Genomic DNA, 20,906 nt, shown 5'->3' with positions numbered 1-20,906 from the left:
CCTAATCTGTACTGATGCCTGGGGTTATTCCTCCCCAGGTGCAGGACCCTGACTTATCCTTATTGAACCTCATGAGATTTCTCTCTGCCCAACTTTCCAGCCCACTAATTCACTCATTTTTTTTCAGCTTTTGTACATCTTTTTATTTACATGTGAAATGCTTAAATATATGAGTATTTATGATAGGATTCTTTAAAGAGTTTAAAAAAGAAAGTCAATTTTAGGATCTTAGATTGCATTCATCTGCTCAATCCTGTCTGGTTCAAAAACATGAGAATTAATTCTTCTTTCAGTTATGCCAATGAACATTAAGAGTAAGTAATTTAAATAACCAAATTAGCTCTGTGTAAAATATTTAGAAATGAGTGAATCTTTCTGTGTTTGGTGTATTAATCTTGCTTGATGCTTTATTACTGATGTATTAACAAATGCTTTTAATGGGTGATTTTAATTCTCCCAAGGCTTTATCCTACGTCATCCTAAATGGCAACACTGAATTTCCAGTGAGGAAATAGGATAGAATTTGATGTCACCTTTTATTTGGCAGCATTTGAGAAAAATAAGTAGACAACTTTCTCAGTTAAACCATTCTTATGAACTTATTTCTTATTTTCCTGTATTTCTTGTGTTTTCCTCCTTTTTAAGGTGGAAAGTAATAACTAAAATTGACTTGGCTAATATCTCTAGATTCCTTCTAAATTCAAAAATCAGAAACAAGTTTTGTGTAGGAGCCAGAGCATGTGCCTGTGTTTAGGTGAGCCTCTCCACTCTTCAGGAGTGTCCTAAAGCCCGTTGTTGCACTGGCTGCATCCTGACAGTGCGCAGCAATGCTTTAAAGTAAAAGAAAAAGGAAGGCAGTATGAAATGGAGGTACATTTGTGGCTGYTTCCCTGTCTAATTGTCTACTCAAAAATAAATGCACCATCTGATTTAAAGGTTTGAAAAATGTAATTTGCTATGTCTGATATAAGCTGGCTTTTAAATCAAGCACATAAAGATACGTTAATATCGTTGTTACCTTTTCTGTTAAATATTTTACATTTTTTTTGCATGTTGCTGTTTTAAAATACAGTTTCTCAATAATGCACGAGTTTCATAGGGGTGGAATTTCTTTACATTTAATGATATTTTGTGCTTCTCTGTCTTTTTCTTTTATTGATTAAGTATGCAAAAACTCTTAGGACAGTAGAAATATGCATGGGATTTCTGAGTTTTCTTACAGCAGAACCTTCCCCTGGCTCGTAGTTTACTTTAAGGTGAAGGATGTAAGCTCTTTTGTCTTTAWGTCTCCTTTGTTAGGAGGACTTAATCTTTGTCTCCTGTCACATTTCATCTTTTCTTTTATTGACCCGGGTCATGTAAATCAGACCATAYATATCAGCTTTTTTGTTGCATTTTAGTTTGTTCTGACACCCCCTCCCCCCTTTTTTTTCACTCAGCAAAACAACTTTGGCAGAGTTGAGGACCTGAGTTATTTAATTAGGGTTTTCATCACCTTTGAGAATTTACTTGAAGTGATTGAGTTCCATYCAGCCACCTCTACATGGATGGATCTTTTTATTGAAATACGTAGTGTGATAATCTGTTCCTGAGGCTTGCTGTCCAGGAGCCCTTAAGACTCAAATTCCTTGATCTTCTAGAATGTTTCCATGACAGAAAGTTGAAGAATTACTACCTAAAGCTTTCGGTATTTATATAGCTATACTTGACATAGTATTTGTGCTTATCCAGGGAGGCAGCTCAGCCTCCCTAGCCTTATTCAGCCTTATTTTGCAGTTAAGTGTTCTTCAAACCACTGCAGCATGGAAATATGAATTGCAATTRCAGAAAAAGTGAAATTATTCTGTAGATCTTCAAGTGTTGACATGTGATTTCATAACATTTATAAACTTTTCACTTATCATTTTACTATATTTTTTGTGGCAAACAAGAAGTGCAGTATTACTAATCATCAAAAAAAAATTACCCATGAGACTGAAATGCTTTTTTTGGAAGAGGGAGGAAAGAGATTTCTGCATGTAATAATTATTTTACTTGTTTTTTTTTTTTTTTTTTCTGAATATTAGAGAAAAAAAAATGAAATAGTATCATTAAGTAACATTGACCAGAAACTGAGCTGTAGAGCAGTTTGGCTGAACTGTCAGCATATTATAGAACAATTGGAACTGAACCAGAAAACACTTTATCAGGTTACTGTAACCTAGAATTCATGGCAATAATTTTAATGGGTGGATTAATTCATCTCTCAAGGCAGGGAGGTGGATGTGGAGGGGGGTAAATTAAGAATTTTTCAACTTTTTCAGAAATTATCTAGGTTGTGAAACAAAAAATAGAAAACATGTAGAAGACAATTCTAGTTTCTGTGTACAGAATAAAAGTTTTATCTTTCTGGTTAATTTTTAACAGGTCAACAATTTTCTTTTTCAGGTCGAAAATTTAAAAAGTTTAACAAAATTAAGGTTGTGAGGACATTAGATGTTGCACTCCAGCAGCCAGCAGCCCTTCAAGATGAAAGCCAGTCTCTAACCCAGAGGCCATCCTTTTCTCCAAATCAAGAAATACAGTTTGTTCCCCCAATGATGAGTGTTTTACGAGGTATAGAGCCAGAAGTTGTCTATGCTGGTTATGACAATACAAAGCCTGAAACACCAAGTTCCTTGCTGACCAGTTTAAATCATCTTTGTGAGAGGCAACTTCTTTGTGTAGTCAAGTGGTCTAAACTGCTACCAGGTAATAACACTTCTTACATGTAGATAATTCTGTTTAAGCAAATATGTCATATGATGAGCAGTCAAAAGATGTTTAAGCAAATATGTCATATGATGAGCAGTCAAAAGAGTACACTGTTTTTCTATTATCTGATTATTACTTAATTCTTAACAAATTGCATAAGGACTTCAGCAGATAATCTATGCACCAATAAAGTGCATTTTAATAACACATTCTTCTTAAAGGAAAACCTTAAAATAGGCATTAAAAAGTAAACAGCCTAGGTATTCCTGTATTTGGCAATTATAGTAACCTTTCCACTCTCTGCCCCTCTACTCTGCTATTCATTCTTTTGGCATGAGAATATTTAGATTTCTGAACATTCTCTGTTCTTATTCCAGTTAAAATGAATTTTAAAAACAACAGAGAAAATTATAATAAAAAATAATGGTTAGGACTAAGCGTCACACAAATAGACTGCTATCCAAACATAACTGTACTGTGAGGATCCAGAGCTGGCTCACACATACACACACATACACACAAAAAAAGTCATGTTATATATCTACATGTTGTGTATGCTCATAGGAACTTAATCCTGGGATCTGTGAAAGCTGCTATGTTGAGCTGGGAAGCCTGGAAATATGGTTTCATGTGAGCACAAGTTGATAGCTCACAACTACAGGAAGGGGTCTCATTTGCTGCTCCTTGCAGGTGCAGCTTGCTCTTGTCTGACCTCTTAGTCGAACTGATTCATCTCATTAAGTGAGAACAAAACAAATCTTTTTTTTCCCCTCTGTAGTTTTCTGATGGCTTCATGAGCTGAATCGGCTTACTGAGGGGTAACATGAAGGCCAGAGGTGGCTTGAAAGAGGTAACAGGACTAGGTAATGGACCACTGCTTTCAGCAGCAGAGAGCTGGTAGATTGACTCTGCTGCATCATAACAATCTTCAAAGTTATGAAAGAGCTAAAGGTTGTAAAGTAAAGTATGCATCTTCTTCCACTGTGATTCACAACTGAAAACATTTCTCTGTAGTTAAATTCAAGAAGGATATTCATAGGTGGATAGTTATTGTATTGCAACTTTATTTGATTGATTATGGTAAAGATGTAATATTTTTACTGAAGAAGAATGAGATTCATTCATATTTTCTAAATATAATTTTACCACCACTGACTGTTAAAGTTAATTTTGGTTTGATCATTTCAAAATACTGGAAAAGATAAAGAATAGGTTACATTAAAGTGATCAGTTATTATATGAACTGCACAAGCTTCCTAGAGCTCTGTCCTCAAAAACACATGTTTYGCTAGTTATTCCTATTTTTCTTCTTAGCTATCCAAAGTTTTCTAGTTATACACTGTTTTAGAGCTTATATACAAAGTTGTGATCTAAAGAACACCTACTCTTCTGTCTAAATAAGGACCGTAATGTATTTTAACTTTTTATTTCATCTCCAGGGTTTCGGAATTTGCATATCGATGATCAGATAACCCTCATCCAGTATTCCTGGATGAGTCTAATGGTCTTTGCAATGGGATGGAGATCGTACAAACATGTCAGTGGTCAGATGTTATATTTTGCACCAGATTTGATACTAAATGAGTAAGTAGACTCTACTGTTCCATAATATAAATGTCATTCTGAACTTATGTGTGTTAATGAGAATGTAACTTTATTGAGGTGACCAAACAGATGAGTTCGAATAATGTTTCACATTATCTAAGACAAAATAAAAAATAATGATGCTGTAACATGATTCACTGATTTACCTGAATTTATGTGACTTGGGTATTTCTGAGATCATGTTTAATAAATGGAAATAACTGGATTTTTTTTTTTTTTTGGTCATTGTTTGGTAGGGTGCAAGTAGTCTATATATATAGTCCAAAACATTCAGTTTTGACATTTATTAAACTTATTTGACACATTTTATTAAGCTATTTTTCTAAAGTGTGCTTCTTTTTAGAAAAATGTAATTCAGCAAGGAGGATTAATATCAAGGATAATATATTTTGAGATGGTTTTGGGTTTTTTTTTGAGAAGGAGAATGTTGGTAGAGATTCACTGTGTACTAGTGTCTGCCTTTGTCAGCCTTTCAGCTAAACAATTTAATATTACCAAAATTGTAATTTTGAATACTTTGGGTATAATATACAGGATTTTTTCATGAATAATAAGGCATACTTTTCTCTGTTTTTATTTTTCCTTAATATCCTAGAAAAGTCAGTATAAAGAGAGCTAAACATTAAGCAAACAGATCATATAGATCTGTTAAGCATATAGATCATGTCTGTTTAAAGATTAAGATCTTGAAGAAGGCCTATGCACTAAATCCAAAATTTAAAAAAGTCAAAAATATAATAGACTGTCATCTCAACTGAAAACAACATAAAATCTGTATGTATCTTTCAGTAAAATCTGACATCGAAGGTTTTTTTGCCATCAGTGTTCTTTATACAAGATATTCCAYGCATCAGACTGATCTTTTGTTCCATATATATTAATGAACTTGTTCAATTCTTTAAAAGGATGGGACTGAGAAAACTTGTCACTGTATTCCATCACTGTGAACTCAGTGACATCTCAATCCGTCTTCAGGCCGTATTAACAGTCCTGGACTATTACCCTACATGTGGACCACTGCTGCCACCTGGTGAAGAAGACTTTRAGTGCTTTCTTCCAGAAAAGAGGTTTATGAGCCCTGATGATAAGCCCTCCAAGAGAACTTTTTGTTTGCAGCCCAAATCTATCTACTTGAGACAGAGGGACCAACCATGCAGCCTTCTTTCCATTGGAGAACATTTCAGCAGAGTCAGCTTTGAAACATTAGAAACAGAGCTAGAAACAGAGAGTAACTGGTACACTCAGTCATATCTGCAGCTATTTATTGGGGAAAAAAAAGTTAGCTTAGCTTTTATGTCAGTAAAATATTACTSTTTTCCCTGCCTGAAGTGATAGCTAAGGTTGTACTTTCATAATCACTTTAAGCCAAGGTAATGGAGAAAAGCTGCCAAAAGTGTCAGCTCCACCCCCCTGCCTGCCTCTGGCCATGCCTTCCCATAACTTGCCTTAGGATGGACCGAACACAGGCTGCACTGTAAAACAGAGAAGGCAATTCATATACTTGAAAAATGCCTAGAAAACGCAATTAATTTTCAGACGGAGCTGATCTGACTAATACATGGGTGTTCAGGYACTTATGTTGGGAGAACAGGAGTGCACACCTAGAGGTGGGAGGAGATAATGGAAACTTCTTCTGGCAACCCACACTTAAGTTGTTTTGAAATGAAACTACAGTCTGAAGTTTGTTTCACAGCCAATATTTGTTGAGAGAATTTGTCCAGAAGACAATTCTGTGACTCTTTGAGAGTTACCTCCTCAGTAACAGCAACTTCGAACAAGAAAACCAGGACTGTAGTAGTTTGATGAGATTTCATGAATTAATATTAAAGCATTACAAAGATTTTTTCTGTTACTTAAGGGTCCCAGTTTCTACAAGTACAACATATTAGTAATACCAAAAGGTTGAAAGCCTCTATCACCCTTCTAAGATGCCTCTAACGAAAAGGAAATAGAAGGAAAGAATTAAAAGATTTAAATTAGACATGGAAATAACCATGTCCATGCAGATCTAACAGATCAAAAGATTATATTTAATTCATGTCAAAACTGGTGCAACAGTTCAGAATTTGAAAAAGAAAAAAAAATAAAATGACATTTAGAATACATCAGAGAAGAAAAGAAAAACCTCAATACATTGAAAAGATTCTTTTAGGCACAGAAAGTATCTTATGGTGTCATTATTGAGAGTAATATTTGCAGTCAGGTTGGAACCCTGCTCTGAATTTCTCAAGGTTAGAATTCCTTTTGTAAACAGGGACAAAACTCCCTTTGGTCTCATGGGGCAAAATTTAATCTTGTCTTTGTTTTTTCATTCAGATGAGAATGCAGCTTTATAAAATTAGCTCAAAAAAAAATTAGTAGCTCTTCATGTTCAATTTACAAACTGTAGGATGATGTTGTTGCAGTCGTTTCAGTTGAAAACCTTGGCCTTCCTGATAAATATAAGTATATATAAACAAAGTATATTCTGATTAATAAAATCTCAAATTGAAAAGTAGGATCTAATTCTGAAAAAAATCCCTAGTATTTTACACATAGGCCGATGTCATTTGTCCTGTTTACATAGTTTCTTTAAAAAGGCTATATTAGAGTTTAAAATATGAGAAATATTTGTTATATTTATATTTAATAATTCTAAACTATTTTTAACATTATAAAATGTTACAAAATAGTATCATTGCTGTTAGTGATTAAATATTATTTAGACTTTCAATAAAATATTTTAATACATTCTAAATAAATTTTCTCAAAATTCAATGACAGGTGTTTATAAAACCTACCAGATATACAGGCAATCTTAAATTTTACATTCTGTTTTCAAAGAATAAAAAAAGAAACCTGCCAACTTGTAAAAGAAAACAATTTCAAATCACTATTACTTTGTAATAATATAAAATTTAACATATTATTACTTTAATAAAACTCCTCTTTTTTGTGGTTAACTTTCAGCTTTGATGATAGCCTCCAAGGTTTCTTCAGACCAGTAACAACAGAGTAAATATCCAAAATAATAGCAAACCCATTACTATTAAAAAACACATATATAAGTACAGAATTTATTTTTCTCTATAGGTATAATCTCTTCCCTTAGTTWCAGTAATGTGATAATTAAAATGGTAACAAGATATTTCCTTCAAACAATTAGAAGCTGAGACTTTATTTTCTTTTTTTTTCTTTTTTAACCTTTTCCGGGTGTAAGACAGAGGATGAAAGAATCATCGTTCTATTCACTATGTCTGTCCATGTGGCAGCTTCCACAGGAATTTGTCAGACTTCAAGTTAGCCAAGAAGAGTTCCTATGTATGAAGGCACTTTTACTTCTCAATACAAGTAGGTAGAAAATTGTTTTATTTCTGTGTAACATATTACAAGCGGAAGTTTAGAGTTCTGGATGATATTGTTTAACTTGAAAATTGCTAAGCTGTTTGGTCTAATAAATGAAAAACTTTAGGACAAAGAAAATTCTTCCAAGACCTAAAAATATTTYATTGAATATTTATAAGGACCAAAAAAACTATACTTCGTTGTTGTGTTTGTTCTGTGTTACACTGGAGAAATGTTAGATCCAGTTAGATTGTATTGTACATTTTCTAAGCAATTGAGAGATTGTGGAGTCTTCTTCTCTGGAGATCTTCCAAACTCTTCTGACTGTAACCCAGTGCCCCATGCTCTAGGTGTCCCTGCTTGAGCAGAGAGGTTGGACTGGATGATCTCTAGAGGTCTCTTCCAACTTCAACCATTCTGTGATTCTGTGACTTATTTTATCCAGAAAACTCTTTAGTTTAMATGAGACTGAACATACAACCCTCTCTTACCAATATTATAAATACAAACAAGTATTTAATAAATTGTCAGAGTTGTTGACCCAGGGCTTTATCCTGACCAAGAAGTTAAAGCATGTTTACTCAAAAAAAAAAAAAAAAAAAAAAAGTCCAGCAGTACTAATGTTTATTCAACTTCTTCTATTTGTAAAGTGGTCAAGCTTAGCTCAGATATCAACAAATGAAAGTGTTGTTGAATTTAGTTTTTTATTCAAGGACAAGTGTGTGATCACTATAATCATTCATGTCTTTTTAAGATCCCAATGCATACAGTGGTATTCACTTTAATTGGGTAATATGGAAGTGCATGAAGTTCTCTTCTGAAATCCTTTGTAAAATGCTAAGAAGTACATCTGGTGAGAGTGTAATTGTCAGTGATGAATCCTTAGATGATACAGCTGTTATTAGAAATGAGACTTATGCAACTTCTAAAATTGTATTTGTAAGAATGCTGAGGTTTGTTTCTCTATATGCATACTGAGTGAGAGAGGAGACGTGAATTCTGAATAGTCTATTTGCTGGTTGTGCAAAGTTTCAGTAAAAGATAAAGAAGATAAAGAATTAAAATTTATTCCTTCTTAAGATATTCTTGGCTGGTCTTTGCCTAACTCATGATAAAATATTAGTCATCAACAGAATCTAATGTTAGCTCACTTAAATATGAAAGTTGCTAAAATAATGAACAGACACTGCTAATGCAATAAAAATAGTGTGGACCAARATTCCTGCCTGATATAACTACACTTGCTTTCCTGGAATTGTAGGGTATTGAATGTGTTCTTATTTTAAATGGATTCCACCTCACATTTTTCCTCACTGAAAGAACTCCCATATTTGTATGACCATTAGAGAAAAGTCTTATATTTCAGTGAAGTTTAGATACACTTGTGATATTTCAGCTTTCCACTATATTTCAACAAAGCTCAAATCATATATATACATATATATATATATATTTAAATAGTGCAAAGGTCCACTCCCTCTCRAATATGAAGGCATCAGTATTGATCAAGCTACCATTTTTTATCAATTGCATTCTTGTCAGAAAATAATTTCTAAGATTATAAGCAATAAAATATTTTTAAAAAATAACACTTATGCTAATACTGATGAGTTTTGCTTTTTGTTCTCTCCTGCACTTACTGTCTTACAGGAAGATAATTTGTCTTTGAGATCTTTGGGAAAAGGAGCCCACCTAACCATTGTTGCTGAGACATGTAGGAAACTTTGGGCTGTATAAATTTAATACTTTCCACAAAACTGTGCTTAAAAAATACAACCTAATTATTTCTCTAAAGTGTTTGTTTAAGAGTTTTATTATTCTACTCATAGTAATCACCCTAAACCTCTTCACTTGTGACAGTATGACTATTTCAAACTCTCGTATCCTAACAGTAAATCCTACTCCAAATTTCAGCCTTTTGTTCTGTTTTATAATTTATTACTTAGATTAACTAATTTTTGCTCTTTATATAATTTCAAAGAAACAATAGTTTGTATTAAACATGAGTAAATGATAATGCTATAGAAATGATCAATACGTTTCTAATGCTGAATGGAAATGCCAACCCACATTTTAACATTCATTTCATATTTGCCATTTTCCCCTCAGTTTGCTGTAGCTTAGCCATTCTTTCTTTTCTACTGTACTTGTGACAGTTTTAAAGCTGTCTTGAAAGATCAAGAAATCTTTGCAGAAGGTGGAACAACTTTTTATTTTCTACAATTTCTTCCTTTTATAATTCCTTATTTACTACATGTAATATGCTGTGTTTTAATAATGCCTCAGACATGTTAAATAGTGTTTTATCTAAGAAAGGTCACACATATCTAGGAGTTATTATTATGGACGGTTCAAAAAGATATAATTAAAGAAAGGAGAGCTCCAAAAAAAAAAAAAAAAGAAAGAAAAAAGAAAAAGCGTATAATAAGGTCAGTTCTAGGTTTAACATTTTCCAGACTCTTTAATTTTCAAGAATTGCATGATCTTTTTGCTAGGTTGTTGCCAATGAGTAAAGGCAGCAGCATTTTTCATGTATATTCAAAGAAATGGCACATTTGATTCACCTTTATTAAAATTTAAATTTATGAAYGCAAAATCTTCTAATTCTGCACTTAAATAGATAACTTGGTGGTGCTTATTGTGATTATAGAATACACATGTGACTGTTTTTGCAGAATTATAATGAAACAGACCATACATTGCTGGAAGAGATCTTTTAATTTAATCTTTTTAACATTCACATACCTCCTTTTCCTCCTTGGATTTGAAAGGCCATAATGAGACAAATCAAAGTTCCACCTGGTTTAGCATTTAGTCTTCATCAGCTGTTGAAGCAGACTAACAAGACCAACACATTGGATTATTATTAGGTATTTTGGGATGAGTCTGCTTTCTGTAAAACCTTTCACAATTCTTATTTTGTATTTTGATTTAAATTTACTTTTAGGTAGGGTGTCAGACCTTGACTCCTATAACACAGCTATGTGCTTCAGTAGTTGTCCTACTTGCTTGATAGTAAACTTGCAATTTCGGGTTTGTTCATCTACCCCCTTGTCCTAGACTTTCCTTTGAAGAAGCACCGTCCTTTGCAAACTTGATTGTCTCATCTCTTGGGCAGTTTTCTAGGAAATGAGATTATTAAGGTAGAGATTTGAACTTCTGCTTTGTTACCTMTTTCTGGACTTCAGGGAAAATGATTTTGTGTTTGCCTGAAAGAACCTGAAAGAATATCTTTCTCCTCTACCTTCATCTCAGAAACAGGATCTGTGAAATGAAATTCATCTCTTTCTAAACCTACTTCTAAAACATCCTTGTACTCTGGACTTGCCTGATTTTCCCCATTAAAAATACAGGCAGCTTTGCCACTAGCTCAGATGAAGATGCCTTCACTGTAAATGTGTAAAGTTTGGTGAGGTAAATCTTTCTCCTTACATTTGCTGCCATACTGTGRAATGTCAAATATGACACGCAGTATGAATTGTCATTAGCAGGAGAGAAAGAAAAGGGGAAGAAATGTTCTTTTTAAGAGTATGTTTGAAACAAGCCCATGTTTAAGAAATGATTACTATTAAAAAAAAAAAAAAAAGGATTTGATTGCAAAATGGGAATATCTTTTCAARTTTTCTAATGGGTCTTTGACAACATATCTCATAAGATTGTAGATGACTTCCAAATCAAGGAAAGTAGTGGTGGTAGCTTATTCCTCTTTCTTCACAATACCACCAACAGTTGTCATCAACAATCAGATATGATCCTGTCACTAGAAGTCACTAAGAGGTTTGTTTCCTGAGGTTTTCTCCCTATCTTCATTTTGGTCATCAAAACTTTCACTTAAGAGTAATTTAAGCMATTTGCTCCTTTTGCTGTATCCAACAAGCTATCCATGACTGATACTCTGAGAGCATATTTATTGTATTAACTAAAAAAGGTCCAAACAGTAAATCTGAGCCCTGGATCCCTTACCACCTGCACTGATTGTAAGTAGTCAGTTCATTCCTTGACTCCATTTTGAACTGCTCAGCTGATCTCCTGAAGATAAATCTGCTATAAAGAGGTCTCTTCCTCATCATTGTAAACGTGATCCATGACACTTTTTCTAAGGTCGGGAGYGGTCCTTCTGGCCCTTCTCTATTCAGCATATAGTTGAAGTCTATTTTGAGACATTAAAAATCAGCAGTTGACAGTATGTCATTGATATATCCTTTTAACTGTAGGTTATCACTGTTTCTGCAGTCACTGCTAACAAGATAATAATATATAATAATATATATGCTATATAATAATAAAGAATACAGTGTAAAATACAGTATAAACTGCTCCTGTATTTTAAATCTCTCTTGCTGTGCTAAGAATTAATTGCAAAGCAAAATGTTACTTCTTTTTTAGTTCCTTTGGAAGGTCTAAGAAGTCAAAGCCAATTTGATGAGATGAGAACGAGCTACATTAGAGAACTGGTGAAGGCAATTGGCTTGCGCCAGAAGGGCGTCGTGGCCAACTCACAACGCTTTTATCAGCTTACAAAACTGATGGATTCCATGCATGATGTAAGTTAACTTGTTAATTGGTTTTACTTTTTATGTCAGAAGGAAGTAATAAGCCTTAAAAGTAATTTTATAGAAAGATAAAGAGACAAGTCAACATTTCTAAATGAAAAATATTACAACTAGAATTTTCTTTTTGTATATCTGTGTGAATATGTATGCATTTAATAATAAATGCATGCATACAAGATGGTATACAAGATTTAAGTATATGAGAAATACGTTTCAATGTGGTACTGTTTCTGCTATATGTTTGTTGGCAGGGATCTATCTATGTGTATATATGTTAGTGAATGCCTAAAAAATAATGCCTGAAGAGTAGACAATTAAACTTTTAAAGTCAGATTACTAAGAATTAGGGAGAGATCATTGAGATCATTTTCCAACCATAATTGAACTACTAGTCCATRTATATTGTAAGCATTTATTAAGCTTTTGTCTATACTACTAAACTTTGATAGCTCTAATAATGAAATAGAAATTCTTAAGGGTTTTAAAAGATGAAACCGAACCCTTTTCAAATCCCTGAGCCTTAGGATTTATTAATACTAAGGATTTATTAATACTGAGGAATGAATAACATTCTATAACAACCTGTATCCATGTGAATATTGTTTTGTAATAGCTGTCTCTACAAGACAGACAAAATCAGAGGTCCAGGGCAACTCTTGACATTTTTAGCAAGTACTTGAGGAACACATTAAGACAGACTAGGAAGACTCCTTTTGAGTTCTGTGCTGGCTGAGAGGAATTTAGAATCTCAGGGAGGGATGGTGTCTTTACTTGTTTACATTCTTATGTGTTCACCAGATCTACATTTTATTTTCATTCTTTGTGAATAAATAGATATTCATCTAAAATCTTTTATTACCACTAATTTCTCATTTTGATAGGAGAAAAAAAACAATAGCTTGAAGAGCTTATTTATTAGATTAAGAGAGTTTAACAAGAGTGATAATTATGTGTTTCACCAACTAGTCCAGAATCTTTTCATMCACTGCACAAACCTCTTGACCACTTCTGCCAGCCACAATCCACAGAAAGCACAGTTTAAGTATTATACATTCTCAGATAGGAGCACAAGGAGAACGAAACAAATAAGAAAAGCATCCTTGCATTCTAAGGAAGACAGTGGAGAATACTGACCAGGAGAAGGGACTCAACTTCAAGTATTAAATGGTAGTTGGACTCCAGGCTTTGCTTGGCACTGCCAGTGCCAAACCCTTCCCTGCAACTGGAATTCAGTCACCTTACCCTTGCAAAACCAAAGTCCTATCCAGTGTATTATTCAAAGTAGCCCTGTGCTCAAGGAACCTGTTTGGTGTATCATTCTTGGGAYAAAAGGCCTTTCCTGACTTGTAGAATTTGTGATAGGAGCCTCGTAGTATCCAGTAGGCTGTAGGTCAGTCTCTTCATTTCAAATACTTAGGCACAGTAGCCTCAATGGGAACAAGTGAGTGAGGCTTTGTAACAAATTATCATCACGCAGAGTGACGGTTACCATAGTGTGTGGGACATACAGCATCTTAATTCAAGTTCCTATTCCAACCTTGTCTGACAGAGGTGAGAGAGGTAGGAGAAAGATCACTCGGAGGAACTGCATAGTATAAAGATCTGTGGTAAAAGACATAATATGATCTTTGATAACATKAAGGACACAAAGGTAAAAGAAAACCTGCTATAAACTTGAAACTTTTCAATTAAGGAAGAGAAAAGAGGTGAAAGAGTGAATTTTTTTAGGCAATTGCTTTGGAAAGGCAGGGACCTGAAGTTTAATGCTTGTGACCTACCTAAATATGACCATAATCAGAACCATGGAAAAGCTCACAAGGAAGTAACAAATTATCTCCTCAAAGTGGTATGTGGATGGCATGCGGTAAATGTAGCATCAAAACATGTTGAACATCGGGATAAAATAGAAGATGTGATAGTGATGAACAGCATGTTTATCTGACTATACTGTTAGCCTGATTTATCCTGTTTGTATTTTATTAAATTCAGCTAGTGAAACAGCTCCATCTCTTCTGTCTGAACACCTTTCTGCAGTCCCGTGCACTAAGTGTTGAATTCCCCGAGATGATGTCAGAGGTGATCGCTGCGCAGCTCCCCAAGATTCTGGCAGGGATGGTGAAACCTCTTCTCTTTCACAAAAAGTGAAATGTCTTTTCTCTTATCATAGAGATGATTTCTGGGTCACTGTTTTGTTTGTTTATTTTGGTCAAGATTTTGCAATGTCAGGACTTCAGTATATTTGTCATACATACCCTACCTATTGCTTTATACTTGTAACATACACGACCATGTAAGTTTGATGTACATATTGTGAGTTCTTGATTCCTTTTACTGCAAAAATCACAACAGTCTTAAGAAACGTTTTGTAAACTTGGCTAGATGGCTCTTCACCTGTGCATACGAATGATAATGAAAGCAGCTTTCAGATTTCTAAGAACAGTTATACATTTTTCTTACATATTATACACTTTCAAAGTTCTTATATGACATGGTGTAAACTTTTTAATACATTATGTGCATGGGTACCTGTGGGCATGTGTGTAATACTAAATATTTTTAAGAAATTAAAATATATATATTGCCCACGTTTTCTCATGGATATTTCACTTTTTACTTAGTAACCTGCCTCACATAAGTATCCTCTCAAAATAAGCTCTCCAGCTCTAAGTAGATGTCACAGTGGTATCTTCTTGAGTAACTAAAATGCTAGCAACAAACATACAGTCATATTTTTGTCTGTGCTCATCCTGCATTGAAATTGTGAGGTCAGTGTGCTGGTTTTGCACCATTCAGYGCAATTCTTCTTCAAAAATTGGCAAACTTATGAGCATGTCCGTGTGTGCTACGCCAGAAATAATGTGTATGCAAACACACTCAGCTTTAGTTTGTGCTACTTTTCTTTAAAGTTTGGCATTTGCTAAAGCTAAATCACTTAGCTGTAATCTTAAATTTGGCAACTTTAAAATTCTGTATTTCAGAAACTTTAAATAGAAGTGTTTTCACAGAGTACAACTCTTAATAATCTTAATGCTTTGAATCTTAATGTTAAATACTCAAACAACCATTAACATCAAATTGTAGAGAGATTAAATGCAAAAAAGAAATGGAAAATATGACTACAATGTTTTTGATACACATCAGGCTCATTTTGTTACCATTTTGTAGAGGTAAATATTTTATGCTTTAAAGGCATGCTGTTATAATTTGGATAACTGTAAAAGAGAAATTGAACTAAATTAGCTTTATTTGTTCAAGGGSATTGTCATATTTTACCATGGAAATGAAATATTTCACTGAAGAATGATAATATGCTGATATTTTTGCCTTAGGGTTGCATTTGAAACAACTCATAGATCTGAAGCACTCAACTATAGATATATTTGAGCAAAAGAGAAATGGTTACAGCCTCAAAAGAATTCGTAAGGATATTACAATATGAGATACTTTTGACAGTTGGTAAAAATGGTCCTTCAGCAGTGGAGGGGACAGTGGGTCATAGTGGGGTTCTTGGCGGCTACGCACTGGGGCTCTTCTGCCCTTACATGTTGGATACATCCATCAAGTCATGTGCAGGTAACCATGGGTATAGAAATATCCTTGTCAGGGGAGCAAAGCACAGCGGCAGCCCTGCTGGATAGAAGTCCAGTATTCCTTGTTAAATCAGGGTGATGCTCATTAAAATGAGTTTAAGTGATTTTTCTTGTTATAAAGATTTTGTCCTAACGCTTTAAAAAAGAAATGCTGAGAACTATCATCTAAAATGTAGGTCTAAAGAAGTCTTTGTTATTCATYATTTCCTAAAGCCGCCCTGGAAAAAAAGCTATGCTACAAATGGGAATAAAAACTTTTCAGCCTCTCACATAGTAATACAAATCCACTAGGGCTGGGGAAAAGAAGCATTCCTAGATAGAATGGCATAATCAGACTTTCCTGCTAGTTGACTAGGGTCATGATTTTTAACTGCCAAGAAACAACCATTTTTTTCAATACAGTCTGGCTTTTAACTCTTCTCTTTAAAGCAATTATGTTCTAATAAATAACGCCAAAATCTTTATTTCAGCTCTAGAAATAAACGAGGCTTTAGTTTCTTGATTTTTATTTGTGGTTGCCTTCAGTAAGTGTGGAGCTTAGATTAAAAAAAATTGTTGTTGATTACAACCATCCTGCTTTTGTATAACATTTTTTTTCATACATTCTCTGGTAAGTTAAACATTGCCATATGATTTACCATTCAATAAACCAACATTATTGTTTACAGAAACTRTAGCATGTTAACAGAAACTTCCCACACTAAAAATTACTCCTTGACATCCTAATTCTGAAATTAGAAAATGGAAGAGTCAATATGCTTGCCTTAAGAATGCCCTAGGTCAAACTGCATCTGCCTTTCACTCAGTTCCTACAATTTGTTCCAAGTGTCTGCCATGTCACCGTGTCCCAMAAGCGTGGCAGCTTACTCTGAAATACTACGTGTTTGTCTCAAAGGCATCATCCAAAAGAAAGATCAGACGTCTTTGGGGAATAAATAACAAATAAATAGCAATTTTATTTCTTGAAGATCCCTATCTCAGAAAAAAAGCCCAGAGTATCATGATCATGATCATGATAAATAACYCACTGCACAAGGCTTTCAGGAAGAGTTTGGCTAAATGTGGCTGCTCTATCTTTTGAAAATCCTGTGTTCATTATTGTCTGAAGTTAGACAAAACTATATTAATTTGAGATCTTCCAGCTTTGAGCTCAGTTTCTAAAACTGCATTTAATCTCTGTTTTCGTACCATCATTTTCTTCCAATTATACTGCTACCATTTACAGTAATCACAAGATTTTTTTCTTCTCCTGCAGACATTTCAGGTGCTGTGGTTTTGCAGCACTGCAGCCATATGCAGAGAACTAGCAGCAAACTGGTTTTCTGTAGGCATTTTTTAGAGTTTAAGGCTTTTCACTTTTCTGTATTTCTCTCTGCTTCTATATTTGCACCAAGATTAAGGCATTTTTTAACCTGAAGTTTACAAATTGGTCCAATTAAACAACTTGTAATGCTTTTGTATATATTGAACTGGGTATAAAAAAGCTGCATCTTCTCATGTTCCATTTTTCATCCCAATAGTAAGAAATTTTGGTGGACAAAGAAAGTTCTCGTTCTGGCATTTATGATGTTCCTGATTACATTTATCAATATATTAGTCCTGTGTACAAGAGCTTGTCATTTTTCTTTAGATTTCAGACATAATTTCATTTTTCTCTCAGGACACTGGAAGTTATTAAATCTTATATAAAATTATGCAAGCTCTGCCTCAAGCTAAGCCTTTTCTGTAATGTACAGTTCATGCATTTTTGACCCAAGGCCTCAGCATTGCCTYCTAATATTTAAGTGCAACCCACAAACAAAACCACAAAGTCTTCAGCTGCCTTCTTTGATCCCTACCTTCATTATTCAGCTTTTAGAGCCAGGACACGTTCAAAAGTATTTATAGCTTTTTAAGACTGTTCTGAAGATTAAACTGGAGCAGCCTGAGCTGTGCTTGGAATTGGCAAACCGGAGCAGTGCAGGCCAGAGGATGAGGAACGTCCAGCACCCGGTTGGGCCACCCTCCTACACGTGGCCTGGAGATGTTCTGCGGTCCTACCTGCCTCGGCCACAGCCACTCGAGAGGTCAGACACATAACTCAGGCCTTCAGGGATCTCAGCTGGATCAACATTTCTCACATTCATTTGGGGAGGGAGGATGTTGCTTGTTAACAGCTGTTCCATGACCTAAGCAAATGTAGGCTGGGAATCTTTCAAATGATTTTGTGAGGTTTTGGAACAGGCTTGTTATATGTCTGGGTAATAAACYGAAGCCCACATTTTTTTTGTGCTCCAGCTGTTCCTTCAGCTGCACTGCAGTTTTATTCTCTAGTGTTACATGGAGAAGAGCAAGATGAGCATTCAGTTTGTGTTTTCTGAATGGTCATGGCCTTGGTGCTTTAGTTCTCTTTTGCTTTTTCTAAGCTATACAAGCRTCTCTCTCAATGATTAGATTGAACTAGGAAGCCAACAGAAGGATAAGAAAGGTATTTTGCTTCTGCAAAGCGGAATCAAAGAGCAAGTGTCAAGCACGCAAGCATTACAATAAATGACAGTAACTAAACTTCAGGGTTTTTTAAAGTTAAAACTCATGTAATTTGGGGGGATTTTTTTTGACAGAACACCTGCCAATAACTGGGTTTTATTGCGAAGTCCAGCTGCTTCACAGCATTCCTATCTACAAACAAATCTTTACTCTTATCATCAGTGGCATATCAGCAGCATAACTGCAGTATCTGTAGGAATCCTTTCCTCCCATCCTCTCCTACCTGCCCCAAGCTAAGGTTAGCTTATCCCTGGAGTGGGAGAGCAATGGGCTGCGCTTCCCCTTTCAGCCGGGCAGTTGTTGTCTCACATGCCGTTGGTGGCAGGCTGACCTTTCTTTCCTTCGGATAAATCAGCTCGCAGCCGCAGAGCCAATGTCCAAAGCCTTCCCAACTTTCCATGCCTCAACAGCCTTTGTATATACTGCCAGGCTAGATTGTCAGCACTGCTAGATTTACTGTTTTGTGCTGCTCTGTGTCATCATGACCTGACTGCTGAACAGAGGGTTTGTTTTTAATTTTATTCTCTTTTGCCTCATGGAAGATAAAAAGAAAAAAGAAATATAGGTGTTTTTTATGTTTAAAATTATGTTTTTTTTTTCAGATAAATATGCAATTGATTTATTATATCAAAGTTACTCATGTACAGGTTGATAGTATAGATCTTCAGATACTTGAGCAGAGGCACGTAACTAAAWGATTACTGCATAGTTAATGATAACTGAGTTAAATTTTTAACTGTTCATTTGTTTGTTTGAGGAAAATAATTCTCAGAAGGTACTGATGCCTTGTGAACTGATTTTCCTTTGCATGACTTTTAAGTACATGATAAATGTGGCTTCCTTGGTGTTTCTCTTTTTTTTGCCTTCTTGGTTTTTTTTTTTTTTTTTTTTTTTTTTTTTGCCTACACTCTGCATTTTCTTTCCTGGATCAGACTTGCTGTTACTCCGTTCAAGATTTCAAGAATATAAAGAATATTAAAGAGTAGTGAACTTTCGTTTAGTTCTAGTTTATCATTTAAAATTGGCAGCAGTTTCTTGCTGGTGAGAATTGTGCTCATTATTAAAAAAAAATAACATTGTAAGACTTTTAGCCATAGATCATGTTTTTCTGGGAAAGAAAACTAAATCACCCTTTTACTTCTACAGGTACAATGGCTCCACCAATTTAGCATTCAAGCATATCAGTGAGGAAGTTCTCACAATGTCATTTAAATAGTCTCACTCTGTTGCATTTTCCCACAGCTCRATTTAAATATCCACCCAACCACTTTAGTACTAAAATCTCTTTTTGCCATGTTGAGGAAACAGAAAGTTTTCCTGGAATCCAGAACTGCCTACCTGTGAACTCCATAGCAGTGCACTTTATAACAAGATGGAAAATGCAAAACTGCAGTGGCACAAGAGATGTTTTTTCCATCAAATCTGAGATGACTGAGCAGATAATGCGGAGACCTTTGCATTATAGTCTCTACATKAAAAAATCTTTGTATTGAAAGTCTCTGATGAGACTTTCATGGGCAGTACTGTAAGTCAATCATTGCATATTGTACATACGATTTCCACATAYGCCTGTTTTTCATAGACTAGACAAAAATGCTTTAACACTTCATGGCCTCTGTTGTTGTTTCATGTCCATTCTTACACTCTAATCTGCAATATTGTCCAGTTGAGAACAATGTTCTCATCTTAGCTCGCTTCTAAAAAAGAATTTTTTTCAGGTTCATTGGGGCTCTGTGAAATTTGACTGAATAAGCAGACCACTAAATGTACACGTATATAGCAGCACATGTTCAGAGAGTGTGTGAATGCTGCTTAGAATTACATTCTAAGGCTAATTATGTACTGAAATCTAATCAGATCTCTGGATCTGGAAGCCAGGGACCTGGTCTATCTAAGTGTTATATGATATTTGAAAACCATAAAGCTAAATTTTCTAAATTGTCCCAAATGGACAAATCAACTTAAAAGGCAGTTGATTGCAGTTGTTAGCAGGCAAATCTAAAAGTAAGGTTAACACCACCGTAGTGAATAGTAGTGTTTAGGGCAGTGCTTTTTCTAACAGTCAAACACTTAGCATGAATAGCTGAAGTATTTATTTAATCATCACAGACACAGGCAGGCAATAGAGCCACACGCATGCATGCTGATGTAGTTACCAGGTAGCATCCCTGGATACAACTAGCAGTTTTAAAAGGTAATTTTTTTGAGGAAGGCCCTAATCCTAGACCATCTTATCCTCCCTGTATAGAAATAAATACATTATCATTATCATAATTTTATGTGTGCATTATAATGAGTTGATTGCACTTTCCTTGGAAGAAATTTTCACTTACAGCTCAGAAGAAGTTTGGTCACAACTTAAACTTTTCCTTTAAAAGCAATGAAATTTCAGAGTCTGGTAGGTGATAGTCCATAGGAACCATCCTAGAAACATCCTGTTAGATGTTTCTTTGGAGATGTCATATCCACTATGTGATCCCAGTCCTTCAGAATAGTGGCAAAGACCACTCGTAGAAGTAAGAATATGTTCCATACTGTTTTCCCAGATTCTAGCAATATTTTCAATACAAAAGTG

At 34.7% G+C, this 20,906-nt stretch overlaps 1 protein-coding gene across 1 annotated transcript in view; it reads left to right on the top strand.

Moving 5' to 3' along the window:
- PGR (progesterone receptor) overlaps window positions 1-16,358 on the top strand; it is a 36,470-nt gene extending 20,112 nt beyond the window's left edge. Inside the window, exons 5-9 of the mRNA XM_026034967.1 lie at window positions 2,428-2,730; window positions 4,173-4,317; window positions 7,538-7,668; window positions 12,049-12,206; window positions 14,205-16,358. Of these exons, the coding sequence (XP_025890752.1) occupies window positions 2,428-2,730; window positions 4,173-4,317; window positions 7,538-7,668; window positions 12,049-12,206; window positions 14,205-14,360 (893 nt within the window). The 3' untranslated portion in view covers window positions 14,361-16,358. The remainder of the gene's footprint in view (window positions 1-2,427; window positions 2,731-4,172; window positions 4,318-7,537; window positions 7,669-12,048; window positions 12,207-14,204) is intronic.
- The last annotated feature ends 4,548 nt before the right edge of the window (window positions 16,359-20,906 follow it).

Source organism: Nothoprocta perdicaria, unplaced genomic scaffold, assembly GCF_003342845.1.
Source record: "Nothoprocta perdicaria isolate Ctin4 unplaced genomic scaffold, notPer1 scaffold_153, whole genome shotgun sequence".
NCBI lineage: Eukaryota > Metazoa > Chordata > Aves > Tinamiformes > Tinamidae > Nothoprocta > Nothoprocta perdicaria.
Note: the sequence above shows the minus strand (reverse complement) of the source record. Positions and strands in the feature narration are given on the sequence as shown.